Source organism: Monodon monoceros, unplaced genomic scaffold (assembly GCF_005190385.1).
Source record: "Monodon monoceros isolate NGI ecotype Baffin Bay Population unplaced genomic scaffold, NGI_Narwhal_1 Super_Scaffold_13, whole genome shotgun sequence".
Classification (NCBI taxonomy): Eukaryota; Metazoa; Chordata; class Mammalia; order Artiodactyla; family Monodontidae; genus Monodon; species Monodon monoceros.
The window spans coordinates 81,752,669-81,772,970 of record NW_021703769.1 but is presented as its reverse complement, the minus strand read 5'-3'; the positions used below and the strand labels follow the sequence as shown (position 1 = coordinate 81,772,970).

Genomic DNA, 20,302 nt, shown 5'->3' with positions numbered 1-20,302 from the left:
GTGTTGCTTAACGCTGTGACAGTACATACCATGTAGTCACTATGTTTTGAGAATGAGTCAGTTGTGTTAACGCAGACAGGAGTGTGGTCAGATTGGGGCTGGCGTGGAGAAGAGGCGTGCGCAATGTGCACGAGAGCGCGTGTCTGCTAACAGCCGTGCCAACAGCAGGGTGTTTACAAAGAGAAAGTGGGTGCTTATACTAGTCAGGTGTTGCCAGGCTCCTTCCTATAGGTGTGTGTGTGTCCCCGCGTCCTGAAGTGCAGCCGCAAACACGTGCATGAGCGGAGCCACTCGGTCTCCCTCATCAAAACCTGCTGGGGCTCGGAGACCAAGAGTGTCACCACCAGCCACCCTGAAAAGGGGCCTGGGGCTGGGCTGGGCTCGGGTCAACGCAGACCACACACCTCCATCTTGATGCCCACAGCCCCTGGCCCGAGAGGCTCCCCTGGTCTCAAGCTGGACCAGGGAGGGCTCCTCCAGACTTGCCACTGAACTTGGGCACGGGGCGGGGGGTGGGAACCCAGGTACGAAGAGCCGAGAGACCTTCCAGGGAACAGAGAGCCCTGATGGGCCTGCACACAGGGTTCAGGGAGTGAGAACCCAGCCCATGGGTCTGAGAGACACGGGTTGGGTGGTGCCTCAAGGGGATGGAGGCCTTGGGGGGATGAAGGCTTCTGATGGGGATGGGAAGCGAGATGGGGGGAGATGGGGAATCTGGGCACTTTCCTTCAGGGCATGGCTGAGGCTGCCTCCCCGCATGGCCGCCCCGTATACCCAGCCTGCCTGCGGCCGTCACGAGGACAGACGTATCATCAGTGACGCAGGGGTGAGGGTCTCAGTCCCTGAGGACCCCTCAGTGGCGCTGAATCTGAAGGCGGGGCTCCCTCCCTGCAGCTGGGTGTCCTCACGCATATCTCTTCCCCCACCCCCCACCCCAGATCTCCACAAACGTCAGGCCCTCGTGCCTCGGCCCTCAGGTTGACCTTCATGTCCCTTCATGTCCCCCTGTGTCCCTGTCTGGGCTCCCCAAGCTCCTCACAGCAGGGACCGGGTTTATGACCCTTGGCCATGAGGGTCTTGCCTGCCTGCACGTCCCCTGGGGAGCAGTGGGTCAGGGGAGCCGCTGCTTACCTTGTGCCCGTAGATCGTGGGCATCTGTCACCAGGCTCATGTTTTCTCTTTCAGTTTTTGTTTTTAAACTTTGTATCAGGAGCAAAAACTAGAAATGGAAACCAGTTTGTTTCTGCTGTATGTTTGAGGGTAAAAGAGATTTTCTTTTCCATAGTGTAAAGAGAGTAGGTGCAGATGAGCTCTGTGTGTGCTGTGTGTGTGTGTGTGTGTGTGTGTACACGTGTGTCCCAGATCTTAAGAGATTAATTCAATCTAATAATTCCCTGGGCCAAGGCGTAATCGATTTTGATGGATCCCAGGGCCGCCTGAAGTCCTCAGAAATGTGATGATGGCCCTGACGTAAGGGGATTAAGTCCTGGACAGACCTGCATCCTGTTGTCATTTCCACGTGGGGAAATTAAGACCATTCATCACGACTAACTCTTGCAGGAAGCAGATATGGGAAGCGCTCATCTGGGTGCCGCGCAGGCGGGCGGGGTGCATGCGGGCGGGCCAGGCAGCACAGCAGGCCAGCATTTGGCTGAGTGTCGGGCGGAATCGGGGGGGCAGAATGTGAAACATTTTCCACGAGGCAGGAAACTTAAAACCCAGCTCGGCCCCTGTGGCATTTATGAAAAGCGCACTAACTTGTGTAGGGCCCGCGCCGCCCTGACTCACGGGGTCCCTCTGCTCTTAGGGGGGCGCGTGAAAACCTGGAAGCGGCGCTGGTTCATCCTCACCGACAACTGCCTCTATTACTTTGAATACACGACGGTAAGTGCAGGGCAAGTGCGGGGCCGCCCGTCCTCCGCGTCGCGTCGCAGGACCCTCCGCGGGTGCCGGGGGAGGCTGGCTGAGCGCTCTCCTCCCGCAGGATAAGGAGCCCCGGGGAATCATCCCGCTGGAGAACCTGAGCATCCGGGAGGTGGAAGACCCGCGGAAACCCGTAAGCTGGCTTCCCTGCCCCCCCGCCCTCCCTCCCCTCCCCTCCCCTCCCCCCGGCGCCGGGTGACTGTCGTGTCTGTCTCCACCAGAACTGTTTCGAGCTTTATAACCCGAGCCACAAAGGGCAGGTCATCAAAGCCTGTAAGACGGAGGCGGACGGCCGGGTGGTGGAGGGCAACCACGTGGTGTACCGCATCTCGGCGCCCAGCCCCGAGGAGAAGGAGGAGTGGATGAAGTCCATCCGGTGCGCCCCCCGGGCCCGTGGGGGCGGGGCCGGAGGGCGGGGCCCGGGGCTGTGGGTGGGTCCTATGGGGTGGGGGCGGGGCCGCGCGGGGGAGGACCGGCCCTCCTCGCTTAACCGAGTTTCTTTCTCATTTTTCCCCCAGAGCGAGTATCAGCAGGGATCCTTTCTATGACATGTTGGCCACGAGGAAAAGGAGGATTGCCAATAAGAAATAGAGCTTTCCTGGCCTGAGCAGCAGGTAAAAGTAAACTCAAACCCCGCAGCAAAGAGTGGGGGCCTCCCCGCGACACCCTGGACCCCCGGCCTGGCTCCTCAGGGACGGCGGCCCCCGCTGGTCTCGAGGGGCCTCACGTCGTCCCTTCCCGCTGCCCTCCCAGCGCCGAGCGCATCCTTCTCGAAGTCTCGTCCTGCAGCTGCGCCTGGTGGTTCAGCCGTGAAAATCCGCGTGGCAGACGCGGGGTCACACGTGCTCTTTTGTGGCGGTGTTCGCCGTTCTGGAAGCCGCTGTTTTGTATCATAACAGGAAAGGAAAAGCTACCAGTTTTTTATTGAGTTTTTTTTCTCAGATATATAGGATTATAGCTTTTATATGCCTTTTTATATTCTCAAATTATAATGAAAGATACTTTCTAACAGTAGTATTTTTAGAATGGCAGCTATAAATTTAACTTCTGGACACAAGAATATACTGTGCACTGAGAACAATTACATGTGTACACGTATGCAGCCTCCGGGGGGCTGGGGGGGCGCCCAGGGGAGCTCCTGGTGGAGGGAGGCGCACGTGTCCTTGACGACCAGCACTGGGCGGGGCAGGGCGGAGTCCAGTCCTCTGGGACCGTTCAACTCAGACTTTGTGGTCCCACAGATACTTTCTAAAGAGACAAATTGTTAAAATATAAATTTCGGTTTGGGGCATTTGTCCTGTAACTTCTGAATCCCAGGATAGACAGTGTATATGTTGGACCACATGAAACTTCTCATGTTTGACCGTTTCTGACGCCCACAAACAGCAGTGTCCTGTGGTCCAGCTGAACACGTGGTTCAGACCAGCTGTGACCACTGTCTTCACTACTTGTTGGCAAAACGAATGCTTAGAATAATTTGACCAGATTTCTTAACGTAATGAGTGGACATATAAGGAGATAGGGATAACCTTATTCCATGTTTTCAGAGATTTGATCTTCCGTTATGGGGAGGGAAAAGAGCAGGTGGGGGGGTGGGGATGAAGAAGTGGAGCGCTTAGGCTTTTCTGTAAATAGTTTAAAACCCCAAACGTGCACTGGTGGTGGGACTGCTGAAGATCGCCGACCAGGAGGTTGTCAGGTTGCTGGTGGCTGAATGAGAGAGAGGTGCTCAGTCGTGCGCTGAGGGCAGGCTGGAGCTGGGCCCCAGCACGTCGCAGAACTGGCCCAATGGTGCACAGGTGGGCCGGCCGAGAGGCGCTGGGTGCTGGGACATTTGGGGCTGGTGACAGATGCCTTTTTATTGGGAGCTTTATTTCCGCCGCCAGGACCCCTGCCTGTACTACATAGGACCCCCTTGCCCACAGGGGCCGTTCCGGTGGAGGGTCCCTCCCCTGCAGGACCTCCTTTCCCTGCCCCAGCCGCAAAAGCACTTCCTCCGCTTGCACACTTGAGAGGTCATCACCTCTCCTGTGCAAAAGCAGAGTCCGAGAGTGACAACCGCAGGCTGTACGCACTTACGTGGAGATGTAAAGAGCAGAAGGAACCGTTCCTGGGAGCTGCCTTGATGCCGAGACTGAACGGCTATGGGCCTTTGGCCTCGGTGCAGCTGACCTTGTAGCGCTAAGTCACACCAGACTGCAAAAGGGTCTGCACCCAGGACTCTCCAACATGCATCAAACTGATTTTTTTGGTTCATTCCCAAGCTTTTAGGCTTTGCTACTGTACTGATACCTCAGATTGGACCCTCTAGTTTTGAGAAAGGCAAGTCAGCATTCCTGAAGCGCGTGACTGGCGTATATGCAACTCTGGCCCCAGTCTTCCGTGAAAAGGGACGCTGCCCAGACCACCAGACCAAACACTGCTGACGACGACCTGGCAGTGCCCTCCCCTCGGGCTGGCCCTGTACCCGGGCTGCTTGGGGCGCGGGCTCCATCAGGATTTTGTGTGGAATAACCGGTCTCTCCTTTGTCTGACCCAGGTAGGACCCTGGGGATACAGGGCTTTCTGTCTTTCGGGTGTGCCTCAGGGTGGGGCTGGGAGAAGTGAGCATAAGGAAACACCTGGAAGAAATCTGTTCCTCTGGCCACCTGTGAAGGAGCCTCGCCTGAGGCCTATTTGCCCGGAACGATGCAGAAGGCCATGGTGCTCAGAATCTGTGTCACTTGCCCTCGGGAGTGTTACGTGAAATCGTGTTAACCCCAGGTTTTGTGTGACAGTGTTAACCTGACGGGGCTGTAGGGTGCGGGCCCGGCTGCCTGGACCTCAGCGTGGTCCCCCGTTCATCCCCCTCCCCACCCCCCTGTCTGCGCTCAGTGCTTGAATTGTCAGTCCCAACTCTGGCCAAAGAGCTCTTCTCCAGAGACGGAGGGCAGGAGGCAGGGAAGGGGGTCGCTGGGCGGGAGACGGCGGCTTACACGGCCCCACCAGCCCCCATTAACATGGGGGGTTTAATTGGCCCACCCTGGACCCAGACAAGCAAGTGTCTTCAGGATCACGGAACAGTTTTGAGCAGTTTCATGTGGTACCAGGTTGAGTCCAAATAGGAGCTATTTATAGATGAAGCAGCATTTAATGCTGCATATAAAGCCATGCATATTTTTCAAGTTAAAATGCATATATCTACATAGATGTGCTTTGCTGAGAAGTTAGGTCTGTTGTAGACCAGAAACCACACATTGTGATTTCTTGTTTTATTTTTTTCTTAGAAAACATTTCTATTTACAGTAAATAGAGTTAATATGTAAATAATGTACATATATAATATGACTTCTGGAGTGTTATTCAGTGTATATACTCCAACTTGCATGAAGAAATACCCTATATCTATTATTGATATTTTGTTGTAAAGTGGATGGTGAAGTTGGAGAGTGTATGGCTGTCAAATTGCAAATACTGTGTTGGTTAAATAAAAACGCACTGTTAAAACAAGATTGCCTGTGACTGGGTTCTTTAAAGTAGGGAGACTGTCGGGTCCAGCAGCCCACACCTGACTCTCCCTCACCCATTTGGGGTCTGCACCTCTCAGTCTGGGACTGAGAGCCCGTGGCTTGAGCTTTAGAGGTTTTAGGAAAGTGAATGCAAAGAGAAAGAAGTCCAAGAGAAGTGTCTGTAAGCAAATGGGGAAAACAGCAGTAAAAAAATGACACGAAAGGTTTAATTTGCTGCCATTTATATACTATATAAATTTTACATGCTGTATATTTACAGTGGGGCAAGTGCTTTTTTAATCTTTAAAAAAACAAAGATCAAACTTTAGACGTCTCTGAACAACACAAACTGTATAAACCATACAGATTATTCAGATACAAACTGTATTAAATACAGTTTTCCCCACTCCAACTCCTGATGCAGGACCAGTGAATTATAAGTGTATCACAGTTTGATAGCATATCCATATTAAAAATAAAATCACAGTATGATTTTTGTCTGTAACTAGAAACTTTAAGGGACCAAGCTGACAACTCAGACTCCAATATCATAGTCAAGACAAGAGACACTGTATAAAAAAGTGTTATGTAATAAAAACATACTGTAGGCCTTACAAATAATGTTCAGATTATACATTCATAATGTAAATACTCATCATAACTGGTAAATTGATTGGAATAGTTCCACAAAGTTCAAAAACAGAACTTGTCTATAAAATCTTCAAATCTTGAATACAACTAAAATATGAAGCAAATTAGTTTCTAGTATCAGACATTACAGAAGACAGACTGCTCTCAAAAGTCTAGTTGAGAGCTTGTGAATCTTTAAATAAGTTTTTAAATTAAATATACACACTGTCAGTTTGTACTTTTAATAAATTCCATGGTTTCCCGGTTGGTCTCGCACCGGATGTCTAACTTGGAGGAGCATTACATGGAATACGAGTGATCAACCTGAGTCTGTGATTAAGCAGCATTTGAGATGTTCTAGTCCAGGGCGTTATTTTCAATGTGATTTATATACACAGTATTTTACAATGGTCAGCAGTTGTAGAAAGTGTTCACCCATTTGGAATAAGGGTAATTAAGAAAAGGTAAAAACTAAAAAAAAAAGTCCTCCATGGTAAAATCTATATACACTATTTACACTAAAGAAGCACCACGCAGATTTCAAGTTATTTTCTCTATTTGTAATTTAATGTGGGTTGGGGATGGCTTCTGTTGAACACGTTGAATCTGAAAGACAAGAGGCAGCGGGCGTTAGTTGGTCCAGAGGCAGGAAGTGGGAGCCCAGTGCCCCGTGAGCCCCGGGCGGGACTTCTCTTCTTCATTCACGCCCTCCCCTTAGCAGGCGCCCCCAGGTCTCTGCGGGGAGCCCGCCTGCCTCCCCGCGGGCGGTGAAGGAGCCGGCGGTGGCGCGGAGGCCTGCGGGGAGGGCGCCCTCTGCTGGGCGCGGTCCCGCCAGCCCGGCCGCCGCGGAGCCGCCGCAACCCGGCGACTCCCTTGCTCTAGGTAGGAAGAGGCTAATTCCTTAATGCGGCTCCGGTCTTCCCATTGATGACACGCTGTAAAGCGTGTTAATCAACTGCAAGTTAATCTCCTGCAGACAGTTCACTTAAACCCCCCCCTTGCCGACTGCCAGAAGTTACACGTTTGGACAAAATTCCCTCCGGAGAGCAACCCTGCAGCTGCAGCGTGCCCAGGACACCAACCCCACCTCCCGGGGCCACTGAGTACGAGGCCAGGAGGAAATGACACTCCAGGTTTTGATTTGCTGTAAAAAAGCACCCAAAACCCATTCCGATCAAACCAAGCCCGAGCCCTTTCGGTGCGCGGTGCGGGCGGCGGGCACGGGAAGGGCTCCCCTCTCTCGGCCCCTCAGGTGGGGCTGCGAGAGGACATGGCTTCTCCATCTTTCAAACGTTTATCAAATGACTTGATTCTGAAGCTTCTGACCTGGCCTCACTTTCTTACAACGAGGGAGGGAGGGAGGGAGCAGAGCGACTCTCTGACTTAAGGGGCCCAAATCCACCCCCACCACACAAGGACTGACTCCCCACCTGCCACCCCCGAAGCCGAGTCCCAAAGCTCCCTCCTCAGGGCCCCTCAGCGGCTCTACAAACAAACAGGAAGACATAGACGAAAAGAGCTTACCGTAACCAGTGAATTTTTTGTCTTGAAGCCACGTTTTCAATCACCTAGAAAGCAAAGGTTAGGAAACATTTTAATGGTTTTGCAAAAATTTTAGTGCCTATGCTCTGTGTGCGTTACGTGATGACACTCAGAAGCAGTCCTCAGTAGCTTAATGTCTGTTGCCTGAAATCAGTCCTACACAAGCTGTGTCTCCAAGTGTTTCACTGGAAACGAGTTGAGGTGATAACTGAGGACCACGTCCCCTCAGCAAGAGTCCACTCTGACCCCAGTAAACTCAGCAGCATTTCAACGTTAGGTGAGAACAGATCTGAGGCCAAAGAAATCGAGAGCTTGATGGCGCCAGAGAACAGGAGTCTGGAAGAGAGGTCAGTGGTCAAGGCACCAGGACAGACACACGCAGGCCAAGCGGTCCGGCCTCCCCCAGCCAACAGCGATGCTTGGCCTGGGCCCGAGCAGGTGGCCCTTCCCGGGAGGTCAGGACGGGACGGGCGCCCAAGCCAGTCATTGGGCGCCATCAGATCGAGGACAAGAAAGGGGCCACCCCATCTCCTGCAGCCTCTGGAGACGCGGTCTGGGCCGCCACATGCCCACTACTGGGCTTTGCACGCCACCTACTGTCCCCCGAGCCAGCTCTGTGGGTGCACTGGCGGCCTCCAGCTGTGGTCCTCACCAGAGACCTGCAGCCGGAAGGGGATTCTGGCAAAAACGTAGAATCCCTGCGGATCTGCGCAGAATGCACACGAACAGCCCGTCTCCACTTCGCCCCAAGCACCAAGCAGACATTAGAAGGGACTCATCCCCACCAAGCGCCTTCCCCGAATGGCTGAACTGTTCATGGGAAACCAATGCGGAAATGCAAATAATTCCCCTCTTAACAAACACAGAGCAAACCCGCCAGTAGCTTCCCTTTCCTGCCGTCCCTACGACTCCTCACCCACTCCGCGCGCCCCAGCACTCCCCCCGCCACTCAGGAACCCCCCCCCCCTCCTCCCCCCCCCCCCCCCCCCCCCCGCCCCCCCCGCCACTCAGGAACCCCCCCCCCCTTCTGCCCTCGGCTTCTCCAAACGCCAGTGCCCTGTTCAGCCATCTGTCCCTCCTCCACCAACCATCATGGGACTGGGCCACTGGAAGGGACAGGGCTGCCCCCGAACAAACGATACCTCACCCGGGTCCAGGACGCAGTCGAGAACCCCGTGACCCCTGGACATCTAGGACAGCGGGCAGGGTCATGAGGGTGCGCCTCAGGGGTCCAGGGCGAGGCCAGCAAACCTGTCCCCGTGGACGGGCGGACAGGCGGGCTGGGCTCCCTGCGGCTCTACTGACACCTCAATTTCACACAATTTTCATGTGAAATGAAATATTCGACTCTTCCAAACCATTTAAAAACGTCAAATCCTTCCTTACCGTCAGGCCGCGCAAAGGCGGCGGCCAGTCCAGCCCTGCCCTAGGGGGGCCCCCGGCCCCCTCAAAAACGCTCAGCACTCCTTCCAGGGTCGAAGGTCATCGGAACAGATGAGGAAGCAAGGGGGGCTCTGCTTTCAGAGCAATCAGAGTAGAAAAGGCTGGGAAGTTACAAGGGAAGGCAGAGCTGTGCAAAGCAGACAAGAATCCCAGAGCCCAGAGGCCTGCAGTGACCCAGGGCACCCCGTCAGGAGCCTGAGCTTCACCAACGCAGGCCTGAAGCGTGACGTCCAGCGAGCCAGTCACCAAACTGAGTTCTAGGTTCTACTCACAATGCCAAAGGCTTAAGGATTCTGGAGAGAAAGAATGTACCACAACATTTCTATCAAAAATGGCTTAAAAACAGAAGTTCTGGTCCACAATCAGACACTCAGAGCCATCAATTCCAGAGGTTCCCGGTTCCGCGTAACTCAGGTCTCCAGTAAGCGCCGCGGCAGCACGGCTAACCGTCGAGACCGGCCACAGCAGCCTCGGGCCAGCCGTCGGGCAGAGGACACAGGGCGGGGAGCTCAGAGGGGACTTACACCTTCTATGCCCTTTGAGGCTCCTTCCCTGTGTTAACCACCCTTTCCAAAGAAAAGAGTTTCTATATTCGCAGTTCCAAGTATGTCCTCTTACCCTGGCCACACTTAGACAGATGACACCTGTCATCCCTTGTTTCCATCCAGAAATGTTTTGTTTTCTCAGGGCAAGGTCCCACACCATCCAGAGGCTGGCTGGGCGTGAGGGGGAAAGCGCTGTCCGCTCCCTGGAAATGGTCCACAGTCTCACAGCTGGTGGCCTCGGGCAAGAGTGGCTCTGAATCTCTAAGCGAGTTCTCTGATTTTGAGTGCTTCTTCTTTTTCTTCTTCTTCTTTTTCTTCTTGTGTCTGTTGTGCAGGTCGGCATCAGAGTGCGTTACCAAAAGGTCTGAGTACTGCTGACGCCTGCAGAAGAAAAAGCCAGAACTCAAACCACCGGAAAAGCAAACCACCCCAAAGAGAACTGGTCTTCGGTTTATACTCACTACTGTTGACACTCATTACGTGAACACAGGTAAACCCTATAATGAAAAATGCGTTGTTTTCATTGTAATAATTTTTTAAGTCTGGGGTCATAAGTTCACCAATTTCAACCTTTCCCCACCGATGCCCTTCAGCTTTGTCTGGGAGGGGAGCTGTGGCCAAAACACCAGAGGAAGGATATCGTCAATTTTTCCTGAAACTAGTGGCTGAAGGAAAAAATATTTTTGCCAGGTATCTCAGGCACATAGGAGGGAAGGAGGTTTGATTTCCTTTTCCTTCAAGTAACCACACTCTCTACCTATGCCTACTGGTAACCTCTTCCCAAGGTTTCGATTTTACGAGACGCCAACGTGTAGCACGCAACGCGCAGTAACCGTGTTTGTGCTCACCCCTCTCATCGTGGAGAAGTCATTTTCAAGAAAACTACTGACCAATTTAGCTTTTTAAAAATACAAATGTCCCAATGAGATTTCAAACTGAGAAATGGAGACAGAAAACTAGACAGAGGCAAATGCAACAAACGATGTGTCTCAGCCCTTTGGGTCACAGGCACATTCAACAGGGTGGCGGCCTCCCATTTCCTGCCACGAGGCAGTAGTCACTGAGGGTGAAGGAAGTATCAGCAGATGTGAAAATATAACTAAATCTGTGAATAAATATATTAACAATCACTGTGAAGTCAGAACATCCCAAGTTTTATCTATCTACCAAACACTGCACACTTACTCCTAGAAATTAAAAAGCACCAACTGAAAACGGCAACATCATCTTAAAAGATGGTTTTCGGGCATTTTAAAATACCATGAAATAAGATCCAGCTTAACACAGAGCTAAGTTATAGGAATCTATAAAAACACGGAAGTCCAAAACCCACAGAGATAAAAAGTACAAATCAGAGTCACATACACAGGACACAGCTCTTCACCCATCACCACGCACACACACCCTCACCTGGAATTCCGCTCTCGGTGTTTGTCCTTGGATTTCTTTTTCTTTGATTTTTTGTGCTTCTTCACTTTAGGCTCCTCTAAAGGATCCTTTTGTAAGCTTCTCCAGGCTTTCTTTTCTACATGGCTGTCTTTATCCCCTACACTACTGTACCTCCGTTTTCGTGACTTGACGTTTTTGTGTTCATGAAACTGACCGGCGAGGTCACAGCCTCTGTCTTCAGCCCCCAGTGCAGCCTTGTCGTGGGCGTACTTGTCAGCAGGGTGCGGAGGGGGCGTGTGGGCCGGGCCCGCCCCGGGGCTGTTGACGCGGTGCCGGTCCCTCTCTTTGGCCGCCGGCTCGTGGCCCTTCCGGCCTCTGTAGTGGTCCTTGTGGGGCCGGCCGCTGTAGGGCCCGGCTCGGTCGTACTCTCGCTCGCCGTGGAGGGGCCTCCACTCCCACGGCTCGCGGGCCGGGTACGAGGCGTACCTGTCGTGGTGGTACCTGAACCGCCCCCAGCGCATCCCGTCCGGGTAGTTCTCCCGGGCCCAGGCATGCTCGGCCTCAGCATGGTGGTAGCGGCCCCACTCCTGGTCGGGGGCCCCCATGCTCCGGGAGCGCGGGTGGCCGGACCTGGCCAGGGATCCGGGGCAGGGGGCGTGCGGGGCCGCGGCGCAGGGCTCGGGCCGCTCGGACCGGCACCGCTTCCACTCATGGTGGGGCCGCTTCCGGCGAGGCTGCTCCTCCGTCCCGCTCCTGCTGTCCCGCGCGTGCTCGCCGCTGGACGATCGGTCTTTTCGGCTGCGGTAATGTCCTCGGTCAACCTTTCTGAGGCTGCTGGTTTTTTCCTGCACTGCACAAGCCTCCTGGACCTTCTGCCCGGCCTTACTGTCTTCACCTCTCTCACCGTTACTTTGCTCGGGGACCCCCTCTGGACGGTTTTCTGCGATCCTGTCTAATTGCAGAGAGGGCACCCCATCTGCGGACACCCCTGTGCTTTTAGGGGGACCCTCCACATCCGTGCCTCTGTCCCGACTGCTGTGACCCAAGGGCTCAGGCTCACAGTCGCCCTCGGTACCTGACAAGGGACTCGGGCTCAGCCTCCCCGCGGCTTCAGCTGCTGCCGGGTCCTGGGGACGCTCTGGTGGCGTCCCTTTCGCGTCCTGGGACGGTTTGCTCTGATCGTTTGTTAAATTCCGTGGGTCACACGGTTTAGGAAGCTGATCATCCCCGAGGGTGTCCTTGTCGGTGTTGTTACAAAAGGTGCTGATACTCGCCAGAGCCTCCTCGGGTTTTGCCAAAATGTTTTCAGAGACTTCTTCTTTGGTAGGTTTGATGCTGGCGTCTGAGGGCGACAAAACCTTCTTGAATTTGCTGCTAAGGCTCATGACCAGCTCTAGGTTCTCACGGGAATCGGGAGCGGAGCTGCCAGCCTCCAGCTCAGCCTCAGGGTCCTGCGGAGGCCTCTCCTCTGTCCCAGTTGTACTGCAGCCCCACCGAAAGAAAGAAAGAAAGAAATCGGCCATTTACTTGTTTGCTTCCTGGCTTACAGGGACAAACACTTCAAATCGTTCGTTTACTAAATATTTTATGGCTTTACTACATCTGGTTTAAACCTAAAACTGGGCTTATCATTTTTGGAAACTTCAAATTTTCTCATTAAATAAAAATGTAAAAATTTGTATCAAGCCTACCCCATTTTTCAGCAATAATAATTCCGCAATTCTAGGCACCTTCTGTTTTCAGATATACTTCTAATTCTTCTTAATAACCAAGTCCGAACCATCAGAAAAGTCAAGTAACGATGGGGCTCTTACTTTTCCTCTGGATCCCTTTTCTCTGAATTTTCCTGGAGCCTCGGAGCTAGAGTAGCTACCTCCAGACACAGCCAAGAGCTCCCTGAATTACCTGCAAATTGTGAGGGATCACTGAGGCTTCAGAAATACCTTCTGTAGTAAAAGAACTCTGCCTTGCTTCTGATGGAGTCTCGAAGTTAATGAAAGCTGCCAGAGAGCAAGAAAAACCCTGAAGCGGGCCCGCTCTCCAGCGGGAAAATATCTGGGAGAGAGAAGACACGTGTGATCTAGAGCGTGGCAGTGACGTGTTCAAGGCCGCACGTGAGGTTAGGAAACGTGCGTAGCTGGGGACTGACTGCTTATACAATCACCTGCCACAATTCTAGCGCACATTACGTTTGAAGACCAGCTAAGCCAGACAGAGAGGAAGACAGCCATCCCGCCAGGGACTGAGGTTCAAGTGCCCCCTCCAGGGCCGACTGGGAGTGCCTGCTCTTTGCTCGCTTTTCTAAGTGAGCATTCCTAACAGTGGTTCTTGGTGAGGGCATGCCCCCCGCAGGGCCCTTCTGAAACGTGGGGTGCATTTTTGGGTTAGCCCCACGATGGAGGAGCCTCATCAGCACCAGTGGGTGGGGGTGAGGCAGGCGGTCCCACAGAACAGCCCATGTCCCAACGTTCCATGTCCCAGCCCAGCCCAATGTTCACATGGGTGAAAACCCCGGCTCTATTACTGGCCATTTCACAGACACCACTAGGGTGTTGATCTCAGGTTGGTCAGAGCTTGGCCAGAAGTTGTCTACCAGGAGGACGTCACGGTGCTGACGTGCGTGATGTGACCTGTGCGTGGCGCCAAGCTGCTGGCCCACCCCACATCCTGCGGTGGCACCGTCTCCCGGGCTGTTCACGTGGCGACACGCCACTGCCTCTGACCCTTCTATTCCCATCACATGACGTTGAGGTCAATGCACTGACTGACTTTTTTTTTTTAAGTGTGGAGACAGACGATCTTAACTAGGAATTTAATTTCAGAATTCTAAAGGGAGCAAAACAAAGTCTTCGCTATTGGACAGTCTAGAAGCCCTGCGCCACCCCTTCACACCTCCTCAGGTGCCTGTCACATGGGGGGCTGAGTGGGACGGTGCCGGCGGGAGGCCCAGCCGGGGGCTGAGGAGGGGCCCCAGAGAGGAGGGGCGCTGCGGGAGTGGGGGGGCGTCAGCTGGACTAACAGACCCTGTACGTGTTTACTTTCTTAAAAGGAACATGAATGAGTTCGACAGATCGTTATTCAAATCATTCCAGGGTCCAAAAGGTTCACCCTAAGACTTCCAGAGCGGCCGCACCCACAGGCCCTGCTGTGACTCCCCGGCCCGCGTCCCACGGCCTTGGGACCGTATCCTACCTCATCTCATCTGTGGAGCCTTTCCCTTTGCTGCCGATTTTGAAGGTCTCTAAGATTTTGTCTTCTGGGAGAAGTGGCAAAGGAGCAGGCATCAACTACCATAAAAAAACAGAGAGATTTCAACTCCGGGGGCCACCTGAAACCCAGCCACGTGACCCGCCGGACACGAGGGTGGAAGTAAAGGCCGCCCCAGCCCCGGTCGATGCGCACTCACCTTCCCAGGGAGACTGTTTGCCTTAGAAAAGGGGTTTTCTGAGTGTAGGGCAGGCTGGACTTGGCAGCTGGCAGCACCCGAGGGTAGGCTGTTTTCTTTCGGGTCACTGTCCGTACTGGTAGCACCATTTAGAGCCACGGGCTCTCGGAGCTCGTGCGGAGAGGCCCCGACATCTTCGGCAACCGGAGCAGGGGCGCGCGCGCTCTCGGCGGGACGGAGACTGTTCTCCTTGCCGAGGCCCTTCGCCTCCTCGTCGGACTCTTCGGATGACTCGGCGCCGTAGGGGACCAGCACGCCGGAGCTCAGCTTGGACCTGCCGTTCGTCACAGGCTCAGGGCAGGACTCGCTCAGGGTGATCTGCTTCGTTACCTTACTAGACGCGGGCATCATGGGGGCACTCGAGGTAGACTGTATTGCAGTAGAAGTCGTAATGGTAGATGAGGGGGCAGGCTTGTTAGGGCTCTCCGAAGAGCTGCTGTGAAGAGTAGGCTGTGACTGCATTTTCTGCACAGGTAACTTGCTGTGAATACTGATCGTGATTTTCTGTTTCTTGGGATGTTCTGGAATAACTGAGGGCCTGTTAACCGGCCAGTCCTGAACAGATGTTGAGGCGTTGACAGGGCCAGTCCTACTGACACTGGAATTCCCGTTAGGACTTGCCATGGAGCTGCTCGGCATTTCCTTCAAGGGTCCTGTCCCGTTTAGATGAGGTGGGTTCTGGAAACAAGCAGACCACAGCCAGGTGAGAGCTCCAGAAACAGTCGCAGACTCAGAAACCTGAGGCCGTGGGCCTCTCCCACTTCGGTTATCTTTTTCTTTTGTGAATAACAAGCTTCACGCACCTAGAAAGCCCTCCCCCTCTCCTGCGGGCCTGCCCACCACAAACCTTTCTTGAAAAAGCAACAGCAGTGGCCCCTCCACACGGGGCCTGCGCTCTCCAGTTGGCCGTGTCCTGAGGTCTCACTCAGGCAGAGCCCAGTGCAGGACCTGCTGCCTGTCCAGCTCCCTAAGGCACTGAATCTGTGACTCCCTATCAAACTGGAGGCCGTTATGACACTATGGCACAGGTGAAAGGATTATTCCAAGGTGTATACAGGCTATTCCAACAAGTCCAACATGTCCACAATCTCAACACCTACGTCAAGCAAAAGCCAGGCCTCCACTGAGGACTCAGAGCTTCACACGAACCAGGCATACCTTCCATTCCCCCTGAGAAGCCATGAGGGAGTGTGATCAGACCCAGCCGGATGGCACAGAGAAAATGCCACACTCCTGAAAGGGCTAAACGGATACGACTAAAGTGTTCTTTCTGTAAAAGCATCACTTTCCTGGAGGCCAGCATTAATCAAGAATCCCCAAATATTTAATCCATTAAGTGAACGAAGTCCAAGGTGGGAGCTAAAATCTCTAGCGTTTAAATAGACTTACACCAGACTTTCTTCTTGATCATTATGTTCATACTCGGAGATTTTCTGTATATTTGAAATATAATCAACAGCTTGAATAAACTCTTTGGACAAGAAATTCAGTTGTAGATGAGGTCATGACAACTACTGCAATGTTAACTAGAGGGCTGGAAAGATGAACATAAAGATGACATTCTACCCGTGGAACGTTACCTTCATCATGTGAGAAGGAAGCTGTGGTCCGATAAACCCGGATGCTGCCTGTGTGTTGCTGACAACCCGCTGGCTGATCACCGGTTGGGGAGAGGACTGGCCAGGGCTATGGGCGGAATGAGTAAGTTCACCTCCTATTTTCACATCGTGGGACCTGGGGACAGAGAGTGACAGTGCTCAAGGTGATATGGGACATCTCCCCAAAAGAGATTCACGTACACCCCACCCTCAGGTAACAGGTGACATGATGCGCAGAGCTACACGCAGGGTCCCCATCAAGTGCAGGCCAGCGCCGGGTGCTCGGGTCAGGAGAGAACAGGGTCACTGGGCAAACGGCATTTTGAACTGTGTATTCGGAGGATGCCACTATCTGAAAGCTACTGTTCTTTACTTTTTAATTTTTTGAAAGCTATTTTTCTTTTCTTTTTTATTTCTATTTTTCTAATTATAAATACATACCATTGTAGAAAAATCTGTAATATCCTGAAAAGTTAGAAACAAACAAAAACACTTTGCCTCCCCTCACTGCTTCGAGGCGTCTACTATTCAGATTTAGTGGATTTTCCTCCAGGCTTTAGCCTATACTGATTTCTTCAGTATCAGTGTGTAAAATTTCAAACTGCTTTTCCTCCATATGTGGAGCACTCTCTCATATCATTTTAAAAAGCTTTATAAAAATCACTTTTAACAGCTGCATTGTGTTTCATCATACGGATATGCTACAATTTATGTGACCTTCTGCTATTGATGGAAATTTCATGATGTTCTTAATTTCCAGCTACTACAGATGAATGCACTGGCACACGCATCGGACTGTTCCAAGGCCCTACATTTCCAGAAATGGAGCTAGCGAGTCAGAATGTGCAGCAGCAGCAGGGATGCTGGCGCTGGCCCAGGCCTGGCCCAGGGAGGCGGCTGGCTGCCTGTGCTCAGTGGTTGAGAGGTGACCACACCCAGGTACTCAAGAGTCCCCTTCTCCAGGCCTCCGCTCACTGCCTCCCAGGCCCGCTGGCCCACCTGGTTTGCCAGCAGCAGCAGAAGCCCACCCTCTGAGACTACGACCTTCCCTTTCTTCTGCACGTTTCTTTATTAACCTGCCAAAGAACTGGGAGCTAAAGCAAACTCATGATCCACACTGAATACACCTTCCTTACTCTCCCCACCATCGAGATGCTGTTTAAACAAACAATATTGAATTTAAATATGTTGATGAGAGGAAGAGAGATGACATAACAGAAAAGATGAAAATCTGCTTTCCTGACAATACCTGATATAAAAGAGAACATAAGCTTGTTGACTGAGTACCGATCTAATATCACTGATAGATACGATGGAGTCATTCATTTGGTACCAGAGGTCATTGCTAGCCTGCAAAACAGCCAATAAAAGAGATATTAGATACAATTAGGTAAATAGGGAACACCAATCCAGAAACGTAAGAAAAATGGGCTTTCACATTTTACCTGTAAAAGCCCCACCTTTCCTCCCCCAAATGCCAGGGCTATCTTACAGGGTATCGCAAAAATAGTCACTAGCAAAATGCACAGAGCTTACTTTTATGTAGCAGAAGTAATGGCCGGCATGGCAGTTAAAGCCAGTGTGCACCAGTACCGCATACAAATCATAAATGATCGGTTCTCCGTTCGGCTGAGACATATACGGTCGAATATCAAGATACTCAGGGTATTTCACATCCTACAAAGGAATGGAAAGAGAAGAAAGGAACGTCATTTCTGAAGGTGCAGGTCATCCCATGTGCACGGGCACAGGAGACCCCAGAGCACGGTGCCCTATGTTCTGGCAGAAAACCAGCACACTGAGCCTCGTTTCAAAAGACAGAAGCAACCTGGAGCACACCTGAACCTAAGTGTGTTTAATGCAATCCCACTGTATTCTTTATTTCCTTTAAACAAATAAGGATCCACAGTAAGTGAATTCTCCAAATCCATCAAAGGAGACAGTAACAATCACAACTCTGGATTTGAGAGTCCAGACAGTCTTATTTTTATTTTTAACAATTCAGGAACAGATTTCTTTTGCATGTTACTAGATTTCTGACCACTTTCAATCTTCAGAAAGTGGGAAGACGATGGGAAAATTCAGTATACTACCAGTCAGAAAACAAATGAATAAAAATAAGCTCTGACGAAAGAACGGCAGGATGTGACTGGGTTCAAATGACACAAGCTCACTCCCTGCAGCCACTCGTCACCTGCACTGACTGTGAAGCCCAAACGAAGATAATAATCATCAATTTATCTTCAGAAAGTCTAGCCAGCTAAAGGATACAGAAAGAAACACATACGCTCATAAACACACATACCAAACTACTAGCTCAATTCTTCGACATTTTTTTCTACTACCAAGTGCTGGAAGAACTTAGAAAATCAGATAATAAAACGGTTCAATTTAGTTGCTGACACTTAAGCTTTGAAAGGCTAAACATAAACGGTTATTAATAATATTATCTACATACCTTAGCAATTTTTCCACCAGTAAAATTTGCAAAACGTTTCAGAGAAAGTGTAAGAACGTTAGAAGATCTGTGTATAGTGAACCTCTTCGAAGCTGGAACCATATTTTTACACCTTGGAAAAAAACAGAAACAGATGTTTAAGAAGATTAATATGGTTTTTTTTTAATCTTTCCCTTGTTATTCCTCTGAAACATTCTAAATTAAGTTTCCAAAAGAAGGCTATGAGATGAGAAATACCACCCTTTTCAACCAACAGTGAAAATATTAAAATTTAAAGTATGGGGGAAACTGCTTAATTAGCATGAAAGAAAAAGGACAGTTCTGAAATGTCAGGTATGACAGGTCACTGGTATTTTAAAAATTAGATTAATATAAGTTTCTCTCAATGGAAAACAAACTGAAAAACTGGCTGGTATAATACTGTGAAAACTAAGCCCAGATACAAAAGGAAGAAAGGAAAGACTAGAAATGTCCATGAAGTTTAAAACAAAGGAGAAATCCCTATGGTCTTGGGAGGAAAGGGAGCCTTCTCCCCCAACAAAATGAACCCAGGCACACCTCACGTTATTACCCTTTGCAGCTATTCCATTTTTCACAAATTGAACGTCTGTGGCAACCCTGCATGGAGCAAGTCTACTGGCATCGTTTTTCCAAAAGCATTTGCTTACTTCGTGTCTCTGTGTCACATTTCGGTAATTCTCGCAATATTTCAAGCTTTTTCATTATTATTATATTTGTTATGGTGACCTGTGATCAGTGACTTTTTTTTTTTTTTGCGGTACACGGGCCTCTCACTGTTGTGGCCTCTCCCGTTGCGGAGCACAGGCTCCGGACGCGCAGGCTCAGCGGCCATGGCTCACTGGCCATGGCTCACGGGCCCAGCCACTCCGCGGCATGTGGGATCTTCCCGGACCGGGGCACGAACCCGCGTCCCCTGCATCGGCAGGCGGACTCCCAACCACTGCGCCACCAGGGAAGCCTGATCAGTGATCTTTGATGTTACTATTCTAGTTATTTTGGCATTTTTTAACAGTAAGTATTTTTAAGTGAAGGTCTGTACATTGTTTTTTAGACATAATGTTATTACACACGTAGACTACAGTATAGCATAGACATGCACTGGGAAATGAAAAAATTCATGTGATTCACTTTATTGTAAGATTTGCTTTATTGTGGTGGTCTGCAACCAAACCTGCGATATCCCTGAGGTCTGCTTATATTCAATAACAACGCTTACCTGTATTACCTGACTTAAAATGAAAATCTACTTAGAACATATGAAACAGGGCTTTCTTAAAATAGGCTCTCTTGGGACTTCCCTGGTGGTCCAGTGGTAAAGAATCCACCTTACAATGCAGGGGACGGGGGTTCGATCCCTGGCCAGGGAACTAAGATCCCACATGCTGCAGGGCAACTAAGCCCGCGCGCCACAACTACTGAGCTCGCACGCCTCAACTAGAAAGCCCATGTGCCACAAACTACAGAGTTCATACACTCTGGAACCTGCATGCCACAACTATGGAGCCCACGTGCCCTGGAGCCTGTGTGCCACAGCTAGAGAAAACCCACACACCACAACTAGAGAGAAGCCTGTGAGCTGCAAGGAACGATCCTGCATGCTGCAACTAAGACCCAACACAGCGAAAAATAAATTAAATAAATAAATAATGAATAAATCTTGAAAGAAAGAAAGAAGGAAAGGGAGGAAAGAAAGAAAGAAGGAAGGAAGGAAGGAAAGAAAAGGAAGGAAGGAAGGAAGGAAAGAAAGAGAAAGGAAGGAAGGGAAGAAAGGGAAGGAGGGAAGGAAGGAAGGGAGGGAGGGAGGGAGGGAGGGAGGGAGG

General features: G+C 51.2%; 2 protein-coding genes across 6 annotated transcripts in view; one reads left to right on the top strand and one right to left on the bottom strand.

Moving 5' to 3' along the window:
* The window catches only part of CYTH3 (cytohesin 3), an 89,528-nt gene extending 84,133 nt beyond the window's left edge, over positions 1–5,395 (top strand). For 2 of the 4 annotated variants that reach the window (XM_029219560.1, XM_029219561.1), the window contains exons 10-13: positions 1,808–1,884; positions 1,985–2,056; positions 2,145–2,299; positions 2,442–5,395. In XM_029219560.1, the coding sequence (XP_029075393.1) occupies positions 1,808–1,884; positions 1,985–2,056; positions 2,145–2,299; positions 2,442–2,514 (377 nt within the window). In that variant the 3' untranslated portion in view covers positions 2,515–5,395. The remainder of the gene's footprint in view (positions 1–1,807; positions 1,885–1,984; positions 2,057–2,144; positions 2,300–2,441) is intronic. The other 2 variants (XM_029219559.1, XM_029219558.1) reach the window with 2 other exon arrangements.
* A 255-nt stretch (positions 5,396–5,650) lies between these two features.
* Positions 5,651–20,302, bottom strand: part of USP42 (ubiquitin specific peptidase 42) — a 31,320-nt gene continuing 16,668 nt past the window's right edge. Inside the window, exons 8-17 of one of the 2 annotated variants that reach the window (XM_029219527.1) lie at positions 18,462–18,573; positions 17,540–17,680; positions 17,253–17,353; positions 15,986–16,139; positions 14,367–15,083; positions 14,153–14,247; positions 10,982–12,442; positions 9,645–9,952; positions 7,566–7,609; positions 5,651–6,647 (exon numbers count right to left, since the gene is read on the bottom strand). In XM_029219527.1, coding sequence (XP_029075360.1) covers positions 7,602–7,609; positions 9,645–9,952; positions 10,982–12,442; positions 14,153–14,247; positions 14,367–15,083; positions 15,986–16,139; positions 17,253–17,353; positions 17,540–17,680; positions 18,462–18,573 — 3,097 coding nt within the window. In that variant the 3' untranslated portion in view covers positions 5,651–6,647; positions 7,566–7,601. Of the gene's footprint in view, positions 6,648–7,565; positions 7,610–8,695; positions 9,953–10,981; positions 12,443–14,152; positions 14,248–14,366; positions 15,084–15,985; positions 16,140–17,252; positions 17,354–17,539; positions 17,681–18,461; positions 18,574–20,302 lie in introns of those variants that run through there. The other variant, XM_029219526.1, reaches the window with a different exon arrangement.